The 25,003-nt window shown below is 44.4% G+C and overlaps 1 protein-coding gene across 1 annotated transcript in view; it reads left to right on the forward strand.

The window, feature by feature from the left end:
• The window catches only part of slc12a5a (solute carrier family 12 member 5a), a gene marked incomplete at both ends in the record, with an annotated part of 263,063 nt that overhangs the window by 224,958 nt on the left and 13,102 nt on the right, over positions 1-25,003 (forward strand). Inside the window, 13 exons of the mRNA XM_080785760.1 lie at positions 636-883; positions 2,695-2,906; positions 5,156-5,326; positions 6,853-6,951; positions 8,854-8,911; positions 9,547-9,721; positions 11,033-11,151; positions 12,624-12,722; positions 13,675-13,794; positions 17,939-18,043; positions 20,017-20,185; positions 21,535-21,730; positions 24,649-24,818. Of these exons, the coding sequence (XP_080641886.1) occupies positions 636-883; positions 2,695-2,906; positions 5,156-5,326; positions 6,853-6,951; positions 8,854-8,911; positions 9,547-9,721; positions 11,033-11,151; positions 12,624-12,722; positions 13,675-13,794; positions 17,939-18,043; positions 20,017-20,185; positions 21,535-21,730; positions 24,649-24,818 (1,941 nt within the window). The remainder of the gene's footprint in view (positions 1-635; positions 884-2,694; positions 2,907-5,155; positions 5,327-6,852; positions 6,952-8,853; positions 8,912-9,546; positions 9,722-11,032; positions 11,152-12,623; positions 12,723-13,674; positions 13,795-17,938; positions 18,044-20,016; positions 20,186-21,534; positions 21,731-24,648; positions 24,819-25,003) is intronic.

Here is a 25,003-nt window from a genome sequence, read left to right on the forward strand (position 1 = left end):
ACCCCCCCCTCCCTCCCTCTCTCTCTCTCTCTCTCTCTCTCTCTCTCTCTCTCTCTCTCTCTCTCTCTCTCTCTCTCTCTCTCTCTCTCTCTCTACCCGTCCAGATCTACATATAGCGCCCCAAGGCAGCCATCTAGCTATAACCTGACGCTGCCAGATCCAAGAAGCTTGCTACACAAATTTGTTTCACAGCTTATTGGGATCTGGGATCTCGGGAAAGCAAATTTGATGACGGGGCTGTTTTCTTCAAGATACTTGGTAGATGATTGGATGGGACCGTCTGTCTATCACCGTGTGTGGGCGTGCAAACACAAACCAATCATATTGACGTGTCTATATATAGCGTCACATCCAGGTTTCGCACATGTCCCGCCCTTATAGCTCACGCTGATTGGTTCGAACCACGAGTGGTTCGGCGTTATAGCTCAACTCCCTGAGAGATCCCAGATGGATGCTGTGTTGGGGAACATGGTTACCCAATACCGCCCCCAGCTGGCAGAGTCAGGTTACCATCTAGCCATCATATAGCCACCGAACCAGCCGACATAAAATGCTATATCCAAGTTATCATGCCTCCCTCATGTCTAACAGCCCCGCCCCTCTCTCTCTCTCTACCCCCCCCCCCCCCCCATTAGATCTACATAGCGCCCAAGGCGGCCATTTTCCCCCTGGAAGGCCTGGAGGGCGCGGAGGCGGAGGCGGCACTGCTGAACAACATGCGCGTGTACGGCACCATCCTGCTCACCTCCATGGCCACGGTGGTGTTCGTGGGCGTCAAGTACGTCAACAAGCTGGCGCTGCTGTTCCTGGCGTGCGTCATCCTCTCCATCCTGGCCGTCTACGCCGGCGTCATCAAGACCGGGATCGAGGCTCCCGACTTCCCGTAAGCGCCGCACTCCGAGAGCAATTGTTTAGGAGTATATAGCATCCGGTGCTCGCAGCATGGTTTTCAGTGGCGTGCACAGATAGACACTAGGGGGTGCTAGAGCACCCCCTGCCCTTTTGGCAATTTTGCTCTTAAAAAAAAGGAGAAAAAAAAGAAAGTTTTCTTTTTTGTGTGGACCATGGTGACATTGATCAAGTTTTGATAAAAAAACGCTTCTACTATATTATTTAGGCCCCCACAATCTAAAGCTACAGTATATGTTTCTATGTCAGTGGTTCTTGCATTGGGTTCTGGTCGCCCTGATGACACAAAGTTATACACGCTCGTCTATAGACCCAAAAAAGGAGTTGGTCCCAGTCACAACACGCACGCACGCACGTACGCGCACGCACACACACACGCACACCATGCATTATTTCACTGATAGTCTATGCAACGTCGCCACCGGAGGATCTATTTATGAATTGCAGCCTGGTTTTAAAAGCACTCGGAGAAATGAATTAATTAGAACCAATTAACCAAATGGTTCGGATGTTCGCTCGGAAACTCCTGCAAATGTTCGAGTCCTAAAAACAGGGCTAGGGTACAGCCTTAACACACACACACACACACACACACACACACACGTTCCATTCAGCAGCAGCACTCAGAGAACAACTACAGTGACATAGAGTACGTATACTCTTATCTAAGATCTGCAGGGCGTAACTTAGGAGCGAAAGGGGACCTTTTTTTGACCTTTTGTCCCCCTATAACGTTGGGTCGATGACTGTGGGGGGCCAAGCCGACGAGGACTTATACAGTAGACGTACAGTCAACTCGCAATAGGAACCGGGGGCGACCTTACTGTAATTGGGGCAGTATAGAGAGGCAGTGTTGATTTTGACAAGCTCACATAGTCTGGAATAGTTTTCATTTCGTTTTTGTCACATTTTACTTAGTCACCTGGAATGTCTTAGTGTGTTAGTCGAGTTTTCGTCGACTAAATATCATGAGATTTTAGTCGACTAAATCTACAGTTGATTTTAGTCGACTAAAATTAATTTTTGGCGGGCCTTGACGCCGTCGTGACTCGTAATGGCGGGTTTTACACTTGCTTTTACAGATACTGGAACTCTTGTCCACTCTAGTCACTTCCTAACATTTCACGTCAATATATTTAGTCTTGGTTTAGTCACCATAGCTACGTTTTCATTTAGTTTCCATTTTAGTTTTTCGGCAGTGATAAAAGGTAGTCGACGAACATTCTTTGTCACAGTATTAGTCAATACTGTTCCTGCAACTCCCTCTTTCTCCAAAAAGTAGAAACGTACACGGAACTGGCATGTTGAAGCTCTTTGGGACACTCGAGCCATACTAAGCCAAATCTTAAGTGATTGTTATAATTCACAGGAGACCATTTTAATGTGGTGTACTTACTCGCCCTTTGTATTACCTCTCTATAAAATGTTATGATGTGGAAAATATAAGCGTTGGGATTTGCCAGTCAGACCTGCTCCATTGGAGGGACGGCATATAATGATTGATTCAACCTACTTTTGTGCACTCAGGGGTAATTCATTAATTATACTACACGTGTGTAGATTGATTCCACAGTGCTGATTGCATCTTGCAATTGCCATCTGGTGGATGAATAGGTGTAATTTTCAGAAACTGTGGCATGGAGGCGTAAAAAGACATACCAAGCACTCCTCACAACCCCCCCACACACGTGAAAACTCGTCATGTACTGTATGTTGAAGCCTTAAGGTGTGTGCTGCCTCACACACACACACACAGAGACATGTCGTTGCTCTTCTCCTCCGCAGCGTGTGTATGCTGGGGAACCGCACGCTGGTGTGGAAGAACTTCAACGTGTGCGCCAAGACCATCGAGGCGGGCAACGCGACCGTCACCACCCAGCTGTGGAACATCTTCTGTGACTCGCCCTTCCTGAACGCGACCTGCGACAAGTACTTTGAGCAGAACAACGTGACGCGGATACAGGGGATCCCCGGGCTCACCAGCGGAATCCTTACAGGTCAGTCGCTACCCGTTCGAACTTCTTAGTTATATAACCTCGCGTCACCGTGGAGGCTTTCCACCACGGAGGAAAAGCCTGGTCTGTGTTTATACAAAATTTCCCGCGTGAACCGGTCCGGAGCGGATGACATCGCTATATACGTCATGTTGTAGTCATTGTTTTGTAGTCCTCAGGCAAGGAACCTGCATCATCTGGAACTTCCTTTCCCTCAAACCGGAAGAATAACAATAAAAGCTCTCGTATATGCTATTGAGAAAAATTGGTTTGAGGGAAAAGGAAGTTCCAGATTGATTGATCGATTCATTGTCGAGTCTCACTATAGAGCGCCGCAGTCCCGCCCCCTTTCAGAAAAGCGAGTGGCCCAGGAAGTGGAAGCCCCATGCATTCTCCCATCGGCACTTTTAATATAATTTATTTAAAGACGGTTACGCCGCGGACAAAGCCAATTCGGATCGTGACGAATCATGACAATGAACACAATATTTTGGGCCGATCAAATAATTTATAAGACGAAAAATAAAACAAATAGTGTTGTCTCCTGACTTTCTTTTCTTCTTTCTAATGATTTGATCGTCCCAAAATATTGTGTTCATTGTCATGATTCGTCACGATCCGAATTGGCTTTGTCCGCGGCGTAACCGTCTTTAAATAAATTATATTAAAAGTGCCGATGGGAGAATGCATGGGGCTTCCACTTCCTGGGCCACTCGCTTTTCTGAAAGGGGGCGGGGACTGCGGCGCTCTATACGCCTCTCTATCTGCCATTAAAAAATACCCGGTATAACCTGAGACCTACTTGTGGCTTATTGCTTTATTATACAAGCAGGTCGTTTGCAGGAAGCAATCTGATTGGTTGAAATAGCCATCTAGCCGTGCTTTTTAGCCGTGCTTTTTATAAAACGAGCATGATGGAACGGCCTAATGAAAACATAAAAATCACACCCGTGTGAAGTGAGGGGCGCTCTGATCGTCATACATCATCACATTCCGACCAATCACAATTGGCGTCCTCGCCTTTCTCTCCTCACTTTTTAATTTTTTATTATTAAATATGTCAAAATGACCCTCTCAGACATGCTAGTGTTTTAAGGGTATAGTGTGTACTGTATGTTGTATAATCGCAATAACTGTACTTGCAGGTCCTAATAATTAACCGTTGTACAATCGCAATATTACACTCGAGGTTGTGCTTTGGCGTCATTAAGGCATTAATGACGGTACACGCCACCTCTCGTGTAATATTGCTTAAGCATGTACAGTAGACTCACAGTATAATCATGCTATTGTCAGTTCCCCTCGACGCCGGGTAGGATAACAAGCCCATTAACTCTGCACTGCCACAGAGCGCACAGTCAGCAAAACAGCCTTAGTAATACACAGAATCAATCAAAAACAATTATCCAAAACAGATGTTTTAGTCTCGATTTTTTACCATCGACCATATTTCCGTATCACCTTATGCTTTGACATAATGCATAACTCTCTGAATCATTCACCCCCTGCTGCGTAATGCGTGCGTCGACGTATGTCGGTGTTAATGGACTGCAAAATGGCAGATCTAACAAGCAACACAGAACCTTACATCTGCGACGCATTGTCGCCGCCACACGGCAAAGTATATAAAAACAGGCTTAAAGGTCCCTATGCACACTGCTGCGTTCTTCGGGGGTTTTTTAGCAGCGTTTTTCTGCAGTGTTTTTTCCGAAAAACACTTAGAATGCGCCACACTTAGAATGGTCAAAACCCTAGATTAGGCCAGGGCTGTGGCTCAGCGGTCCAGGCACCTTGGCTCATCCAGTCTGGCAGTGTGCCGCGGGTTCGACTCCCGATCCTGACGGCCCTTTACTGCATGTCATCACCCCATCTCTCTCCCCCATTTCCTGTCAGCCTACTGTCTGTCCCTCCATAAAAAATATAAAAAATAAAGGCGTAAGCCACAAAAAAACATACCCCCCCCCCCCCCCCCCCCCCTAGATTAGGCGATACGAGCCATTCTTTTCGAGCCGCAAACAAGGAAGTGAACAGCAGCGCGCAATGCGCGAATCAACAAGGAGCGCATTGCAGAAGCGAGAGGCCGCAACCTCTTTTTATCAATAAATAAAAGACGTCCAAGGCACCCCATGGTTTTCATTATAAAAGACGCGTATAAGCCTATATACACGTCCACGGCTAAAAATTGTGTTAATTCTTCCCCTTGGTTCTCTCCGACTATATCTCTATATATATACCTATCTCCAATACCCCAGATAACCTGTTTGGAACCTACTACGAGAAAGGTGACCTCATTGCCAAGAAAGACCCTTCCATGTCCGTGGAGGGAGTGGACGAGCCCCTGACCAACTCCAACCGCTACGTCCTGGCCGACATCACCAGCTTCTTCACGCTGCTGGTCGGCATCTACTTCCCGTCCGTCACAGGTAAAGTGGGTGTTTTAGGCGTTTGTGCTATGCTTTAGCTATTGAAAAACAGCAGACCTATACAAGCTCATAGCGCGGCACCGAGTGCCGCGCTATATGAGCTTGTGTATAGGTCTGCCATTTTTGAAAAGTCTTGAAAATGTGGCTCAAATCTTTTGAATGTATACTTTCAGAGCGAACGTTTTTTTTTTTACTCAAATCTTTGCTTCTGAAGGTCATTACACACTGGGCGAATTAGCGACGCGACGCGAATAAGCGATCTGAAAATGCGAAATATCGCATGTTGCAGTTCGCCTGCGAATCTCTGCAAAATGCGACACCAGAGCGAACAAATAAAGAGCGAACAAACGGTTGCATTTTCGCACATTCACCACTGATGTGGAAGCTTGCATGGACTTCAATTGTTTTTTTTTTTAAATGCGAATTATTCGCACGAATATATCGCGTCGCCAATTCGCCAGTGTGTAATGACCTTGAGAGGTTCCTGGAACAACATATTTTCTGATGGGGGGGGGGGGGGGGGGGGGTCGGCGGGCCAATTACATATAATGTTGGGGATCCGACCTTGACATGACAATGTTTGAGAACCACTCATATAGAAACATGGGGTATTTCGGAAAACATTTGAAGAAGACATTTTGTTAAATTTCGACGTCAGGCCTAAATGGGTTAGACTATATACTGTTGATCTTGACAGTACAATTTTGATTTTACTTTTAGTCATATAGTCACTTGAATAGTTTTAGTCACATTTTAGTCACCTGGGATGTTTTAGTGTTATAGTCTGGTTTTAAATCTACAGTTGATTTAGTCGACTACAATGTATTGTAATGTACAAAACATACTTGCTGAAAATAGCCGATCTACAAGCTCACAATGCGTCTGTAACATTATGAAGTACACCTCAGTGACATCACAAAGATGTACTTCATAATGTTACAGACCTCCAGTTCTAGGCAACACAGAATGGGGGGGGGGGGGGGGAGTTTTTATTATTATTTCCACACAACTCTAAGGTATATTAATGACACATTCCCCTTTTTGGGGCGGGAACCCCTTTTGGTGTTATAGCATTATGTTATGCTTTAGCTATTGAAAAATAGCAGATCTACAAGCTCATAGCGCGCCACCGAGTGTCGCGCTACGAGCTTGTATAGGTCTGCTATTTTTTTTTTAATCGAAGAACGACTGACGTAGAAACATAGCTTTTTCAGAAAACTGTCAGGATGTGTAGAAGACATTTTTTAGAATCTGATCTCAGGTCAAAATGGGTTAAGTTTCATGCTATACCAGGACTTAAGGACTAATACAGAGATCTCCAGATATGGGCATATATAGATATGCATATCAGTCGGATCTCCATTGCAATGTGGGAGGATTGTGTACTGAAGCAGCGGTCCGAACTCTAGATCTAACCCCAAACCGAACCTCTGGTCTCCCCCCTTTCTATAAATTCCTGTCTGTCTTCCTTTCCCTCCTGCCTATATATCCACCTGTCTGTCTCTCCGCTGTCTCTCTCTGCTCAGGCATCATGGCTGGTTCCAACCGCTCAGGGGACCTGCGTGATGCCCAGAAGTCCATCCCCATTGGAACTATTGCAGCCATCACCACCACCTCCATTGTCTGTATCCTATACTCACTGACTGACTGTACTGCTGTACAGTAGGGTGTAACATAATAAGTAAAACACTGGTCGTTTTAAAATAGTACTAAACAAGGTGTTGTATAAATATGATGATTGTGGCCGTACACACAGGTCAATACACCACGAATAAGGTAATTGCAAAACAAGTAATGTTTTGTGCTTTATAGCAATGCATTTGCATTACACACAGATCTATTTTTTGACTCGATAAAGCAGCGTTCTATCACAGTGACAGGGTTGTTCCCTATATAAGAACAATTGATCCCTAATAAAGCCTTGGATCAGCGACAGAGCGGTCATAATAGAGTTTCTGAGAAAATAAGACACCCACCCTTTGAAAAAAAAAAGAAAAGAGAAGCTTATAAAGCTGTCTAATTTACACTGTTGTATAACAGCACCGCTCTCTGTAAGAAAGCCACATAAGCAAAAGTCAATATCAAAATAACAAAACGCAGCAATATCAAATATGCATACGGTAATTTACTATTGAATGTTATAGCAAAAGGCAGATGCATACACCTCACAAGGCTTGGTTACAGGTGCGCAGGGCAATGGAGTATATAATGAAAAAGGGGGCATCTTTGAGAGACAAAGAGGAGGTCCCGCAGACTGTCAGACAAATGTTGCTCTTTATTTGTTCGATGTTTCGGTCGCCTAAGACCTTCATCAGAACAGACAATCGTCTGTCCTGTCCTGTCCTGTCCTGTCTGTCTGTCCCGGTGAACGTCTGTCTAAGCCCCCTGGCATGCAGCGTGCGGGACCTCTTTGTCTTTCAAAGATACCCTTTTCATGTACTATTGTGAATGAAATAAAAGTCGCACTTGTGTGAAGTGAGGGGTGCCCACTGTGGCTGCCGCCTGATGCAGGGGCAAATTAGCCATTGGGCCAGTGGGGCCGTGGCCCAGGGGCCCTTGGCTCTCAGGGCCCCTTCAAGGAAATTGGACCGTAAGGTACTAGGTTTGACGCCCTGAAATGGGCTCCTGGGGCCCTTCATTGGCCATTTATTTTGTTAAATTTAGGTCAAAAAGGTGATAAAAACACTGACCAACGTAAAAATGTTGCACGCATGCGCGCTATGGGGGCCCTGCAAAGATTACCGGCCCAGGGGCCCTCGTGGGGTTTAATCCGTCCCTGGCCTGATGCCGCGAGTGCGGGGGCCTGTTGACTTTTTTCATTAAAAGTCCATAGACTTGGCTGCCACATGTCTCTCAGAAATGAGGAACACCTCAAGGTTCAAGGTTCAACTTTATTGTCAGCAATATACCAGTCACAGAGTAAAAGGCACGTGAAATGTACATACAAACAGCTACAGTCTATAGTGTCAAGTAATCTATGTTAAAACTAAAGTCCGTCTCAAGTAAGAGACTTTAAAGTAAGAGATTATCACTTGTAGCAGCAGATATTATAAAAATGTATCCAATGTGTGTGAATGGAGTATATTCACAGTCCTATACGGTATATATCCATGTAAACTTAATGTGGTCGTGCTTCTTCTTCTTCTTGCCCGGTGAGAAGGCGAGCGGCAGCATTCTGCACCAGCTGCAGACGCCTAAGAGCCGATTGGTCCAGTCCTATACATAAAGGGAATTGCAGTAATCATCTAACCTTGCTTAGTAGTGATGAAGGCATGAATTATACCCTTTCCAGATTGAATGGGGAGAGGTATAGGCCTTGATTCTTGACAGGAGCCAGGAGCTGATATAAAAGCTGGCTTTATAACTACGGGAGCTGATCTGTTTGTCGAATGGGAAGTGATGGGAAGTTGAGTTATAATGGCCCGAAGATGACGTGTTCATTCTGTTTTTGCTTTCATTGAGGGTCAAAAAAAAGTATTGTTTCATCCATACCATTTGATTCATTTCCTGATCTGGAACTTCCTAAGACATGTCCAGTGTGATCATGTTTGGTGCTTGCATCGACGGAGTGGTTCTCAGAGACAAGTAAGTCTGTTAGTTAGCGCATGTCTACCTGCATTCAGACCACCACCAGGTGTTCTGAATTATCAATTATCAATCAGAACATTGTAGTGCTCCACTTTTATTTCTTTTCGAGGGACCTTTGTTGATTAATAGTGACATTGAACACCTGTAATAATTTGTCCCACAGGTGTGTATTAAGGTAATAATAATAATAATAATGAAGACTTTATTTGTATAGCAATTTTTTTTAAACAAGTTTACATACAATGCATGAACAGGCAATTCAAATCGACAATGGAAATTAATAAAAATACAAATTTCCCCTTTCCCCCCGGTTGGAATTTGCATTGATTGAATACTGTATTAACAGTTAGCAAAAAAAGAAAAGAAAAGAAAGGCAGTACAGAAAGTACAGTTCAATACGAGGGTCTGGTAGGCTTTGGCCATTTTCCGAATCGCAGCCAGCTGCACTCCGACGTAGAGCCATTCAGAAATGGGAAAAGGATATTATATCTCTCGCGGGGAATCCACGATAAGAGTCGTATGAGTTGAAATATGAGCATGCCTATAGATAAATGTTCCCGGATAGTTCCTATATATATATATATAACCGCTCGGCCTCGCTGTCTCCTCTCTCTCCCTCTCTCTGCCTGCAGGTTCGGAGAGGGCGTTCAAGGGAACCTGGTGATCGGCACGTTGGCGTGGCCCTCGCCGTGGGTCATCGTGATCGGCTCCTTCTTCTCCACCTGCGGCGCGGGCCTCCAGAGCCTGACGGGCGCCCCTCGACTGATGCAGGCCATCGCCAAGGACGGCATCGTGCCGGCCCTGCGGGTCAGTCTGCATGTATACTATAGCCTGCGGGCCCCTAGCCTGTATGTGTGCTTTCTGCTCCAGAGGGGTTTCGAACCATAGACTGTAAAAAATATGGACAAAGCGTTCCGCGGGTCTAACATGAACGTAAAATGAAGACGGTCAGTCCTTGAATTGTACATCGCCATCTTTCTAGATCCGTTTGGGCCCAGCTGAGCCATTGGCTGGCCCAGACAACGAGGCGGGACTTCCCCCCTTCTTCTTAGTTGGTTTTTATTTTGACTCGAGTGGGTGGGGAATCCCAATCATAGACTGTAACGGTAGCCACGCCCCTCAGAACATACGCAACTTTATGGTATCTTTTTAATAAATGGGACCATAATTTTCCAAAAAGAATATTATGACATTAGAAATGAGACTTTAAACTAGTGACTGGAAGCAGAAGTATTCATGACCATGTTTATTAAGGTAATACAGTCTAGGTGAAGTTGGGCCCAAATACATGGACTTCTATTGGGCTATGGGTTTTTTTTGGGCCCAATGACAGCGCCACAACAGGCCATTATATGAACTTTCAGGAAATCCCGATTTCCTTAGTGGCTTCACAAAATATCTGTCTGACTGCCCCCCTGGTTCGAACGGACATAAAAGCCTGGGTGCACAGAGGCTATAGTCTTATGTGTGTCTCACACACTTGGTTACTTGGTTTGTTCACTTTGTTCAGCGTCACCCTCAACACTCCACTGCTCCTTTTGTCCTGACACGATGCGACGACACGTTCCTGATCCCTATCCGTCGTTGTTATACTCCCAGAGAGAACCTCGACATTTTAGCCTCTTTAGCTATAACTCCAAGATCTGCTCCCTCATGTCTTTTCCTCATGCAGTGCCGACTGTCTCTCTAAACCATACAACAGCTAGTCTCACCACCGCCGTGTTTTAAACACCTTTGCCTTTCATTCTTTTGCTGATGCTTTCCTGTCGTAACACACGTCACTTTTCTCCACCGGTTCCAACTGGCCTGCACTCGTTTTCTTCACACTCTTTTCCACACTCGAGCACTGCTCTGAACCGCTAAGTACTTAAAAGTAATAATTAGTTTTCATTTAGTTTCCATTCGTTTTTGTGAGTGGAAAAAGGTAGTCGACGAACATTTTTCGTCTTAGTTTTATAGTCGACGAAAACAACACTGGTCACACAATGCAGCTCCCTCTGACCTTCTCTGTCGACATCCTCGAAGCAAAAATATTGCATCTGTATAGTGTACTCTTCCTTTGGCATGCAATAAAAATAACGATGAAACTATAAAATGACAGTGTTGTCTTGTCCCCAGATCTTTGGCCATGGAAAGGCCAACGGGGAGCCCACTTGGTCTCTGCTGCTGACGGCCTGCATCTGTGAGATCGGCATCATCATCGCCTCCCTGGACGCGGTGGCCCCCATCCTCTCCATGTGAGCACTGAATTATCTCTCTCTGTGGTATTTCTATTTTAGTGTTATCTATGTCGCTATTAAACAAACCCCAACAGTGCGGGGGCAACTGTAAGACGTTAGTGTTTTAAATAAGCCGGGACACTTATTTCCGTCTAGATAAAATGTTATAAATGTTATTGCATCGCAATCTGCTCCTGTGATGCTGCAGGCTGATCGGTGTGAGTCTGACACGGGCACTATCTGACCTGAGATCAGGTTCTAAAAATGTCTTCTTTACATCCTGACAGTTTTCTGAAAAAGCTATGTTTCTGTGTCAGTCGTTCTTCGATTTATTAAAAAATAGCAGACCTACAAGCTCGTAGCGCGCCACTCGGTGGCGCGCTATGAGCTTGTAGATCTGCTATTTTTCAATAGCTAAAGCATAGCTAACACCAAAAGGGGTTCCCGCCCCAAAATGGGTTAAAATCTGCAAGGATGCAGCAATCACACTATCACACAACCGCTTTTTGCTCTAAGGCTATACATTGTGAACAACACATCTGAATTGAAACCGTATAGAAATCAACATAAAAAAGCCGTTTAGCCGTTGCCACTGCTAAACGGCTAAGATTCTTGCGCTTTCTGTGCGATGTTTAATCTGTAAAAGTTAAACGGGTTCATATTAATGGGACCATAACATAGCATCATAATGGAAGGAAGAACTGTGTACTTGAATCTGTTCTCGTATATCCAGCTTTTGGCGTCTGTTCACAAACTTTGCCCTACACAAACATTCAATTCCCATTGGCAATGAATGGAGAATTTTATGTCATATAGTGTCTGAGCAAATAGACTCTGGAGGTTGACTGAAGTCTAGGTTTAACCCATTTTGGGCCGGAACCCCTTTTGGTCTTAGCATTACGTTATGTTTTAGCTATTGAAAAATAGCAGATCTACAAGCTCGTAGCGCGCCACTCGGTGGCCCGCTACGAGCTTGTAGATCTGCTATTTTTGAAGAATCGTGAAAAGTGACATGAAAGTGTTTGAGAACGACTGACACATAGAAAAACATAGCTTTTTGCAAGAAAACAGTCGGGATTTAGAAGATTTTTTTTGCAGAATCGTTCCCAGGTCAAAATGGGTTAAGGTTGTGTCAAGCCTGACTTGACTGACGCGTACAGTACATGCATTATGTTTTCAGTCGAAAAAAGGCTATATTTGTGGAGTGACACTAACCCATTCTGAACGGGAACCCATGTTGGTGTTAGCATCATGTTATGCTTTAGCTATTGAAAAACAGCAGATCTACAAGCTCACAGCGCGCCACCGAGTGGCGCGCTACGAGCTTGTAGGTCTGCTATTTTTTTTAAAATCGAAGAACATTTTTAGAATCTGATCTCGGGTCAGAATGGGTTAATCAGACCAGCGTGTGTCCAGTGGAAACCTCGTATGAATCTGATCTCAGGTCAGAATGGGCTAAAGACTGTTTCGTTGTGTTTTTGCCCCTACAGGTTCTTCCTGATGTGCTACATGTTTGTGAACCTGGCGTGTGCCTTGCAGACCCTGCTGAGGACTCCCAACTGGAGACCCCGCTTCAAGTTCTACCACTGGTCCGTTCTGTTCAACAGCCAATTAAAACACTCCAAACCCTATATAGCGTTCCGCATTCTGCGCTCAACACCCTATCTAAAAATGGATAGAATGGAAACTCTGTGCAAGCTTGTTGTCTGACTATTTTAGCTGGAGGTATATTTAAGTGTGAAGCGAAATAGGAGGGAGGCCTGTTATAGTCTATAGCGCCCTTTGGGAATCGTGTCAACTAAGTATGGGGATTTAATTGGTGTTGTCAAAACCCGAATGGCAAATATTGTACTTACTCCACTACAATTATTTGATAACTTTACGTCACTATTATTATAAAAAACCATACATTAACCACTTCAGCCCTATACAAACTTTGGCTATTTGAAAATGGCAGATAAAAACATGTGAGTATACTTTTTCCCCACCACTGCTCTCTAATGAGTCTGTCTCTGTCTCTGTCTCTGTCTCTGTCTCTGTCTCTGTCTCTGTCTCTGTCTCTGTCTCTGTCTCTGTCTCTGTCTCTGTCTCTGTCTCTCTCTCTGTCTCTGTCTCTGTCTCTGTCTCTCTCTCTGTCTCTGTCTCTGTCTCTGTCTCTGTCTCTGTCTCTGTCTCTGTCTCTCTGTCTCTGTCTCTGTCTCTCTGTCTCTGTCTCTGTCTCTCTGTCTCTGTCTCTGTCTCTCTGTCTCTCTGTCTCTCTGTCTCTGTCTCTGTCTCTCTGTCTCTCTGTCTCTCTGTCTCTGTCTCTCTGTCTCTCTGTCTCTGTCTCTCTGTCTCTCTGTCTCTCTGTCTCTGTCTCTGTCTCTGTCTCTGTGTCTCTGTCTCTGTCTCTGTCTCTGTCTCTGTCTCTGTCTCTGTCTGTCTGTCTGTCTGTCTGTCTGTCTGTCTGTCTGTCTGTCTGTCTGTCTGTCTGTCTGTCTGTCTGTCTGTCTGTCTGTCTGTCGTTCGTCCGTCCATCGACCCGGTGTGTGTTCTCTGCAGGACTCTGTCCTTCCTGGGGATGAGTCTGTGTCTGTGTCTGATGTTCATCTGCTCCTGGTACTACGCCATCGTTGCCATGGTGATCGCCGGCTCCATCTACAAGTATATCGAGTTCGCAGGGTGAGTGGATAGCGCTATGTATGCCCGTGGGAGAGATTGGATAAGCTGTGTGTGTGTCTGTGTGTGTGTGTGTGTGTGTGTGTGTGGCTGTGTGTTTGAGTTTGGAACTTTGAAAACCCACACCATCCATCAGTCCCAGTGCAGGCGGCGTTTTAAAGGAGACAATTTGTTTGCGGTTTCCCACCACTGCTTGTTTTGGGTTGTTGTATATTTTCCTGTCATGGCAGGTTATGGATGTTATGGATTTTTTAACGCAGGCCACCATGACAGAAGAAAGAAAGGTGATTGAAAAAAAGATTGCGGCATTTTATAGCACGTACCTGCCGTCTCTGTCGCGGGTGGAAACCTTGTATGTCCAAGAGAAGTTACTTTTTCACTAAATGGGGAAAATATAATTTTACGAGAGAGACTTGGAGTAGAGACACTGCTTATTTTTGCGTGGAAAGGAGCCAGCTTATAGGTGGTTCAGGCATCTAGCTCGGATGCCTACTCGAGCATCTCCCTAGGGGAGGTCCTCGCTGCACGTCCCACTGGGAGGAGACCCCCTGGGGGGCCGACCAAGGACCAGATGGGGGGGATTACACATCTCCACACTGGGCCTGGGAACGCCTCGGGATCCCCCCCCCCCAGGAGGAAGTCACTAATGTTGCTCTTGGAGAGAAGGGAAGTCTGCAGGGGCTCTCTGGTGGAACTGTTGCCCCCCGCAACCCGACTCGTGATAAGCGGTTGAAGATGGATGGATGGTGTTCCAATGGATGTGATATTATTTAATCACAAGCACACGTGCTGAAAAAAACCCCCAAACATTAGAAGTTGAAAAGGTTTCGCCCCGACAGCGACGTTATAATATAATGTATTTTCAACATCTTTCTAGTTGAAAATGCGTTATTGGGACGTTGAGCAGCAGAGCAATGTAAAAGACGTCTAAACATTCAAGCAGGGTTTCAATGAGCAGGCGTTATGGCAGCAGACATGTTGACTACCACCCTAACACATATTAATGCTGTCATGCACTGACTGGTGGCTCTGGTGGATGGGACGTGTGCCACATACTGACAGACCTACATGTAACGTTAATACACATACATGCAACTCATCTGCTCTCTCTCTCTCTCTCTCTCTCTCTGCTCCCTCCTTCCCTCTCTTTCTTTCTACTGCGTTATGTAATACATCGCCACAGCTTTTTTTTTCTCCCACATGAATGCCCTATTCCAGTGGTTCTCATTCATATTCAAAAATGTTGCCGGTATTGTCAGTATCGTGGTTATAGTATCGTGGTTATAGTATCATGGTCAGTATCATGACAGTATCATGTTTAGTATCGTGGTCAGTATCATGGCAGTGTCATGTCAGTATCATGGTCAGTATCATGTCAGTATCATGTTTAGTATCGTGGTCAGTATCATGGCAGTGTCATGTCAGTATCATGGTCAGTATCATGTCAGTATCATGGTTAGTATCGTGGTCAGTATCATGGCAGTGTCATGTCAGTATCATGGTTAGTATCGTGGTCAGTATCATGGCAGTGTCATGTCAGTATCATGTTTAGTATCGTGGTCAGTATCATGGCAGTGTCATGTCAGTATCATGGTTAGTATCGTGGTCAGTATCATGGCAGTGTCATGTCAGTATCATGGTCAGTATCATGTCAGTATCATGTTTAGTATCGTGGTCAGTATCATGGCAGTGTCATGTCAGTATCATGGTCAGTATCATGTCAGTATCATGGTTAGTATCGTGGTCAGTATCATGGCAGTGTCATGTCAGTATCATGGTTAGTATCGTGGTCAGTATCATGGCAGTGTCATGTCAGTATCATGGTTAGTATCGTGGTCAGTATCATGGCAGTGTCATGTCAGTATCATGGTTAGTATCGTGGTCAGTATCATGGCAGTGTCATCAGGGCTCGACGCTTAGCATTTTTCCAAGTAGCACGTGTGCGCCTAAGTTGAAAAATCTAGTAGCACACAAATTATTTTAGGAGCACGATGAAAAATGATGTATTTTTAAGGGCCGCTAGCCCCTCCTATATACAGCCTTTGTCCCCACACATCTCAAAATGAGCCATTGACGATCAACAGAGAAATTTCGTCAAAATTCTGCTAAATATGACATAAATTAAACGCCATTGACATTGAAGGGAAAATGTATGTCATATGTAAACGAGCAAATCAGCTAATCAATCACAGGCAACAGGCATTCTGATTGGCCAGTATGAGATGATATCTGATGTATGATGACAAGAGCGCCCCTCACTTAACATGGGTGTGATTTTTCTTTAATGAAGTGATATGAGGTAGGGGTGGAAATAATATGTCAAAATATTATATCACTATCTTTTCAGCAATTATCACAAAATAGTGATATTCATCATATCATTGTTATGTTTGTTTTCATATAATATATATAATCAATTTGTTTTATGCTAATACTTTGTAGATAGATCGATAGTAGCTCTGTTCCATTCCATACCTCTAATACGTGCAACACATTAGAGCTATGGACCAGAGCTAGATAGATAATATGTTGCTCATGGATGGATAGACAGGCTATCCGTTTTTATCCTGCTATCATGTTAGTGTGACATTCAGACAGTGCAGAGGCTGCTCGATGGTGAATTAGTATTGTAACATTCTCCTTGGCTTTGACTGACTGACTGACTGATATTAATACGGTAATCCAGCCAGTTCGGTCATTCGCATTATCATTTACGCTGGGCACACGCTTTTGTAAGCAAACGCTAAACAAGGGTTGTTTTTGATAAACATCAATCCGTCCACTCCATGTGTGTGCGCGCGCGTGCGTGCACGGCTGCACGCTGTTTCACCCGCGTTTGGTTAAAAGTAAGATACGTTTAAACTTTGAACATTACAAACAAACTTTGCAAGCAATTCCTTCTGAATCTGTGCTATCATGCTAATGCTATCCCGTTGAGTTCGCTCTGACTTCTTTACTGTCTGCCGCTGACAGGGAAGAGCACGGAGCAGCAACACAGGGAGGGGAGGGGCGGTGGGAGCAAAGGGGACAGATCTTCAAAAGAACGTTGTTAGCTTGTAGCTCTTCTCTTTTTGGCGAACGACACCGCCGTTCAGAAATATAAATTTAGGTATAGAACCACGACTATAGAATGTGCACTTGCTGTAGCCTGTAGACAGAGACTTGTCTTTATCACGATTGAATGGTCAAATCCTGTAGTCGCACCTGTGCTACAAATTTAATTTTACAACTCGCACAGTGATATTTTTAGTCGCAAATGCGAGTACCTAGTCGCACTGTCGAGCCCTGAGTGTCATGTCAGTATCATGGTTAGTATCGTGGTCAGTATCATGGCAGTGTCATGTCAGTATCATGGTTAGTATCGTGGTCAGTATCATGGCAGTGTCATGTCAGTATCATGGTTAGTATCGTGGTCAGTATCATGGCAGTGTCATGTCAGTATCATGTTTAGTATCGTGGTCAGTATCATGGCAGTGTCATGTCAGTATCATGGTTAGTATCGTGGTCAGTATCGTGGTCAGTATCATGGCAGTGTCATGTCAGTATCATGTTTAGTATCGTAGTCAGTATCATGGCAGTGTCATGTCAGTATCATGGTTAGTATCATGGTCAGTATCGTAGTCAGTATCATGGCAGTGTCATGTCAGTATCATGGTCATAGTATCATGGTCAGTATCAGTATCGGGTTCGAGCTGGCAACCTTGCGGTTTCCATCCAGCCACTCTACCCTGCGGTGGCGGCCTTAGGAATCTGGAGGCCCGTTTCAAGACCAAATAGGAGGCCCCCATATACCTATGACATAATTATTTTGTTGATACAAATAGTTTTGACTGTCCAATATCACACGCAGCCATTACTCTCGACAATCAGCAACAACAACACCTCTCCTCGTCCCACAATTAAAGTGTCTCCTCCTTTACCTCCCAACGCTGCACATTTTACCCAGGTTTATTAACATAAAATAGGTGTAACTTAACATTGTGGGAGAGAGAGAGCAAGGCAGTGAGTGAGCGAGATAGATAGAGAGGAGGGCCAAGAGTTGCGGGGGTTTGACTGACGCCTGACGTTCAGCCACTACCGCCGCCCCCCAGTGGTTGGGTGGTGCTATAACGGTTGGTCGTGGGTGCTGCTGTGCTGTGTGTTACAGGGCAGAGAAAGAGTGGGGTGATGGCATACGAGGGCTGTCTCTCAGCGCTGCACGCTTCGCCCTCATGAGGCTGGACGAAGAGCCACCACACACCAAGAACTGGAGGTATGATGGAGGACAGACACACGCACTCGCTCTCACACTCTTTACTTGTACTTTGAGGATTTTATTATGACGAATGCCATTTAACCCATTCTGACCTGAGATCAGATTCTTAAAAAAATTGATTTTTCAAAAATAGCAGACCTATACGGGTGGCGCGCTATGAGCTTGTAGATCTGCTATTTTTCGATAGCTAAAGCATGACATAGTGCTAACACCAAAAGGGGTTCCCTGCCCCAAAATGGGTTAATTAATACAAAGTGTTGTATTATGTTTAATGCCTAATCCTATAACCATGACCACCCGACCTGGATCTTTTTCCTGTAACTGTAACTAAGTGTAATAACGACCCCGAATCTTTTTAACCATAAAACACCCATGTCTCTCTTGTGAGGTCACAATATCCTTTTCTCAAATTTGACTATGCTTGAGGTGACATTTGGTATAGTATAGTAGTAGTATACCATTATGCACGCACGCATACGCACGCACATACACATTACACATACACATACACCTACACACACACACACACACACACACACACACACAATGTACAGACTGTTAGGCAGAATCATTTGAAAAGCTGTGCGAGTCAAACGTCCAGTCTCAAGAGACTATACACAACAACAAACACAGCAACACAAATAGACTAAAACCGTCACACCGCCGTCGACATTAACAGGTGCACCACACGGCGAGTGTGTTGCCTCGTTGCGTCTAATTAACGTGGACATTAACAACAACAACAACGTGTCCCTGCATGTTCAGCCATGCGCCTTCCATTAACCCATTCTGACCTGAGATCAGATTCATACGAGGTTTCCACATGGACACACACTGGTCTGATTATTAACCCAGTCTGACCCGAGATCAGGTTCTAAAAAAATGTCAGTCGTTCTTCGATTTCTCAAAAATAGCAGACCTATACAAGCTCGTAGAGCGCCACTCTGTGGCGCGCTATGAGCTTGTAGATCTGCTGTTTTTCAATAGCTAAAGCATAACATGATGCAAACACAAAAATGGGTTCCCGTTCAAATGGGTTCTGAGGGAGCCGTCATGTGTCTAAGCAGGGTTTCTGTGATTGGACATTAACACGTGAACCCGTCCCACGCTGTGTGCTCAGTGGTGGCCATGATGTAACCGAGTACATTTACCCTATACTTGAGTAGTGTACTTATAAGTACATGTTTTGAGTGTCTGGTACTAGTATTTGGTATTTTTTTTGGATACTCATGGCTTTCAAAGACAAATATTGCACTTTTGACTCCGGTACATTACCAAGAAGAGGGGTAAATACTTATTGAATTATAGCCAACTTACTGTATTTAAAATATTGTGAAAACACTACGATCTACTACAAGCTTGTGACCCTTGTAGATTTTCACTATTATCGATGTCTGTTGAACAATTCTAGAAAATCGGAAACTTTTGGTTAAATGGGGAAAAAATGTCAACGCGCCATCGCAAGGCATTGATATTACAAAAAAAAAAAAAAGTGCAAATTGTAACTTGTTATAGTTTTGAATACTTGATCATACGGTATTTTTTTAAAGCGTCTATACTCACACACACATTTGACCAGGAATAACATACACATTGACTCTGCGCGGTACAGTATAGCCTACTGTGGTGTGAGTGTTTCGTCCAACCCACTGAGACTCTTGACATTAACACGTGAACCCCGCCCCCACGGCTGTGTGCTATCCTCTGCCTTTTTTCTCACTGGCCTCTCTTCCTCCTTATCAGAACTCCTGAACTTTCGCGCTGCTCACCCAGCCTTTTCTTCTTCACACCTCTGTCGTCCCACCACCACCACCACCGCTCGTCTTCGCCTTCTTCCCCCCCCGGTCCTCACCACACCCTCTGCTCCCTTCTTCTCTCTGCCTTTCTCCTCCTCCTCCTCCTCCTCCCTCTGTGCTCCCTATACTTCCCCTGCTTCCTCCTCCTCCTCCTCCTCCTCGTTATCCAAATAGGCCCCAGCTGCTGGTGCTCGTCAACACGGACGCGGAGCAGAACGTGGAGCAGCCCCGCCTGCTCTCGCTGACCAACCAGCTGAAGGCGGGCAAAGGCCTCACCATCGTCGGCACGGCCCTGGAGGGCACCTACCTGAAGAACAGCGAACAGTCCCAGAAGGCCGAGAAGGTATACCAATAGTCCAGGATGTTGTACTGTATACCCCCATAACTTCAGTCTAATGTAATATTCGTATTTAATTTAACCCGTTCTGACCTGAGATCAGATTCTAAGAAATGTCTTCTACACATCCTGACAGTTTTCTGAAAAAGCTATGTTTCTATACGTCAGTCGTTCTTCGATTTTTCAAAAATAGCAGACCTATACAAGCTGCTACGAGCTTGTAGCACAGTAGCACAATGTGTGTTTTTAATTTGATGGCACAACCTAATAAACCACCTAATTGATATTGTTATACTTATTTTATATACTTTATCGCATGATGACAAAATAGTTGATCTATACATAGCTCAAAACATGTCACTCCGACACATGTTTCTGCCTATGACGACAAGCCCAAAATAGGGACTAGCAATTGGATTGGTTAACAGCCTATAGTGGCGTGCATTTATGAGGGCAGGTGCTCAAGTGAAAAAGAAAAAAAGGGCACCAGCTTGTGCGGTGCGTGGAACCACCGGATGCCTTAATAGTGTGTGAGATTTATAGATTCTGGGGCATAAATAATATATTAGAAGCTTTTAATCCAGAATTGATCGATGCCACCATGGGCCACACATACTGTACACTGTCTGTACAAAACAAGAACAACAACACTGTACAAAGAAAGACTTTAAAAAAAAAAGGGGGGACGTTGGTCCCGGAGGCCACCACTAGGTGGTGCTCTAGCACCACTATAGTGTCTATACGTGTGCACACCACTGTTAACAGCTTGTATCATATATGAGTGACTGACTGTTGATACAGAAGACACCTCCCTGACAATAACAGCCGAGACAGCTTGTTTATTTTTGGACCACAACGCTTATTATAGTAGACGATATTAAGATAACCCCATGTTATTCTCCATAGAGAAATCACTTCCGCGAACCAGGGGGAATCGAAGGGATGAGCGAGTTACGTCAGGACTTCGGTGCTCTATACCTGCATAATTGAAGGCCACTTTCTCCCTCCCTCCCCACCCCCCACCAATCCAATCCAATCCACTTTATTTATATAGCACGTTTCAAAACTCAGAGTTTACAAAGTGCTGTACAGGAGAAAATAAAAACAAATGCACTACAGCTACCACACAGAAAAACAACAGCGAGAAAACAAAGTACAAACAGTGAAAACAACTGAGACACAATAGAGAAAAACAACAGAAAAGCATCACAGTGAGACAAACATAATATACAAGGACCGAAGGAAGGAACCAGGCACTGCGTAAGCTCATGGAGACGGAGAAGGTGACGGTGTCGTCCAAATACTTATACCTGCATAATTTAAGGCCACTTTCCCCCCCCCCCCCCCCCCCCCAGGCACTGCGTAAACTCATGGAGACGGAGAAGGTCAAAGGCTTCTGTCAGGTGACGGTGTCGTCCAACCTGCGCGACGCCACCTCCCACCTGGTGCAGGCCAGCGGCCTGGGAGGCCTGAAGCACAACGCCGTGCTGGTCAGCTGGCCGCGCAACTGGAAGCAGGCGGACGAGCACCAGACGTGGAGGAACTTTATCGGTGGGTCTATAGTATAAAAGGTTTATAATAGTTTTTGGTTTTTTTCATTATAGTTTAGTTTATAGTTAGTTTTGACATGTTTTTTTCTAATTGAGTTAGTTTTTGTTGGTTTTTAGAGTGGGTTTGCTAGTTTTTGTTTTTGGTGAAAATGCTTAGTTTTAGTTTAGTTTTTTTTTCGTACTTTTGGTTTATTTGAGGGTTAGGGGTTAGCGTGGCTACATGCTGCCGTATACGGTGCTGACAACTGCCGTAAAACTTGTTGGAGAAATGAGGAAATTAATCTAATGAATTTAAAAGGATTATATTGTAAATATCCGAAAGGCATGTCTAGATATTGATAAAAACTAAATAATAAATACTAAGGGTATTTTGTCTATAATTTCAGTTAGTTTTGTCAGGACACACAATACAGTTTCAGTTTAGTTATCGTCTTTTAATTTATGTTTAGTTGTTATTAGTTTCAGTTAACTAAAATGTTTTTTTTTAAATTCTAGTTTTCGTTTTTTTTTTAGTTAGTTTTAGTTAACTATTATAACCTCCGGTCTACACACTATACACTACAGTAGAGCTATAGCTTTTTGCTCGGCTGATGCCGTGCCGAATCAATTCCCCTCCCGAGGGCCCTGGCTGGCTGGCTCGCTACACCAAATCAAAAGCACTAGCACTATGGCGCTATCTCCGCTGCTGCTCCCATAAGCCAAATTCCCAACACCCCCAAAATCTCTGCCACACTCGCGCTCACTCACACTTGGTCACTCCAGCATGCATGGCAAATTATGGTGGGATTGGTATGACCTGCCGAAATATGTGACCATCTCGTGAACTTCACACAAAACTTACATAGAAGTATTTAAAAAAACGTGGACTAAATACTGCTATAGGTTGAACTCTGCTAATGGACAAACTTGCAACAATTTACATTAGGACACTAACATTATGTGATTGTCTTTACGCGATTGTCACATATTTCAGCAGGTCACCAATTTCACAGTAACACCACCACCATGCTGGACTGAGCGAGTAAGAGTATAGTGAGTGAACGAGTGGCCGAGATTTGGGGTATTGGAATTTGGGCTATAGCGTTATAAGGCTTTCTCCTTGACGTTGGATCTGCTGTTTTTGAGAAACTGTCGGACAACCAAAAACATGCGTTACAATTCCTGTGTCACGTTGAAATCGGTGACCTATGAATTATGTTTTCGATGGAGGCAACAGCTCTACTGTACCTAGAGAATTGGTCTCGCACAGGGCCCTGCAAGCTGTGGGCCGTGGCGTGGCGGTTAACACATTCTGACCCGAGATCAGATTCTAAAAATGTCTTCTACATCCTGACAGTTTTCCATTCTGACCTGAGATCAGATTCAAAAAAAAATCTGAAATCCAGTAATTTTAAAGTTTAGGTGGTTAAATAAAATAAAGTCTAGTTTATATACATGTATTCTATTTAAACTTTGTTTGCTTGTTCATTGTTGAATTAAAGTTCAATGTTTCATTTTCTATATTATGTTTTTTTTTTCTTTTTTTTCTCTATATCAAAGTTTTATTTTAGCTATTGATTTATAAATTAAATGTTCTCAAATGGAAATCGACGTGAAACTCGGGAGTCAAAGTCAAAACATCGGTAAGCTATACTGTATGCTAAACCTTGGCCTACGACTCTCCAAAATCAGAGAACGGGCATCAAACCCCAAAAGCGTGGCATCGGTTATGGGCATATAGAACTAGGTCCAGTTTTTAACAGTCTATACTCTATTCAGAACAAAGTCTGAAAATGGCCTCACTTGGGGGGAGGGGGAAACTTCTCATTAGAGGTCTCTCCTTCCCACGGGTTTTAGTGGAGCCGTCCGGAGCCGGAGGGGAGTGTCTTTAAATGGGAGTATAGAGAGGTTGTCCAGGGTCAAAGACCTTCCAGCACACAGCTGCCTGGTTTAGTTCTACAAGCTGCTGCCGCTGTGGTCCCACTAATACCCCAGCTGTGTTAACATTCATGCATATAAATCCCTTGTATTGTTAGTGTGTGTATAGTTAGTGTACAGTTGAACTTGTGTGTAGGGCTGCAACCATATGGATCGATAGTATTCTTAGCGATTGTTTGTCCTTTTTCGATGAATTGAATGATCAAGAAGCACTTGATGACATTGATGAATTGACGCAGGATTTATTTTATTTTATATAATGCAAATAATTACACATACTCAAGGCCCTGTTTCATACTTCGGCACACAACAGTATACGACAGTTTTTTCCGCAGATTTTAGAAAATCTTTGAAAACGTTTTTCCCCCTCCTAAAACGAGACTTTTATTAAAAAATCAATATTGTTTTTTCATATAATAGATTAAATTGATTCGTTCAATTAACTGTTACACCCCCTACTTGTGTGCAAGGGCTGGACTGCAGGACAAAAATTCGGCCCGGGCATTTTCGCGTGATTTTGGCCCAGACCGGCCCACCACCACAAGAGGACACAATAATTTGTGTCCTCTTCTTCTGATAGCTTCTCTGATATCCAGGGACGTGCAGAGAGTGTTATAGAGAGGGGCAGGGGGCTAAAATCCCGTAAGAGGGCACTTATGTGGACAAAAATAGCAGATCTATACACGCTCTCAACGCGTCACCGCTATTTCCGGGGAGCAACCCAGAACTCTTTAGCTATAGTGGGGATGCTGTGTATACGACATGGATTTCTAAACAAATTTGTTCGTTCAATGCTGCGTTCAAGTTCAGGAGACTTCAGGGGGGGATGCTGCCTTCCAGCATGGCATGGAAAGGAGTGGCATTTGCATTTCTTTCACCGATAGTAAACGCTGCCTTCGTTGGTCTGTTTTACAGACGGGTATAACAAGGCTATACTTGTGTGAACACCTCTGACCTCTCTTCTCTTCTCCTCTCCCGTCCCCGTCTCCCGTCTCGTCTCAGAGCTGGTCAGAGAGACCACCTCGGCTCACCTGGCTCTGCTGGTGCCCAAGAACATCTCGGCCTTCCCGTCCAACGGCGAGCGCTTCACCGAGGGCCACATCGACGTGTGGTGGATCGTCCACGACGGAGGCATGCTGATGCTCCTCCCCTTCCTCCTCCGCCAGCACAAGGTATATACACTGTCACGACGTGCACTTTAACCCACACATCAAAGTATCACACCACTAATGCTCACACATCAATGGTTTATTATTACAAACGCAACCCAATTATCATTTTTAAACAAAATGACACCAGAGGGGTTTAATAACAAAATGATAGACAATAGGCCTACGGTGGAATATGACATCAAAGC

The sequence above is a fragment of the Protomyctophum bolini genome (assembly GCF_963924005.1).
Source record: "Protomyctophum bolini genome assembly, chromosome: 2".
Lineage (NCBI taxonomy): Eukaryota > Metazoa > Chordata > Actinopteri > Myctophiformes > Myctophidae > Protomyctophum > Protomyctophum bolini.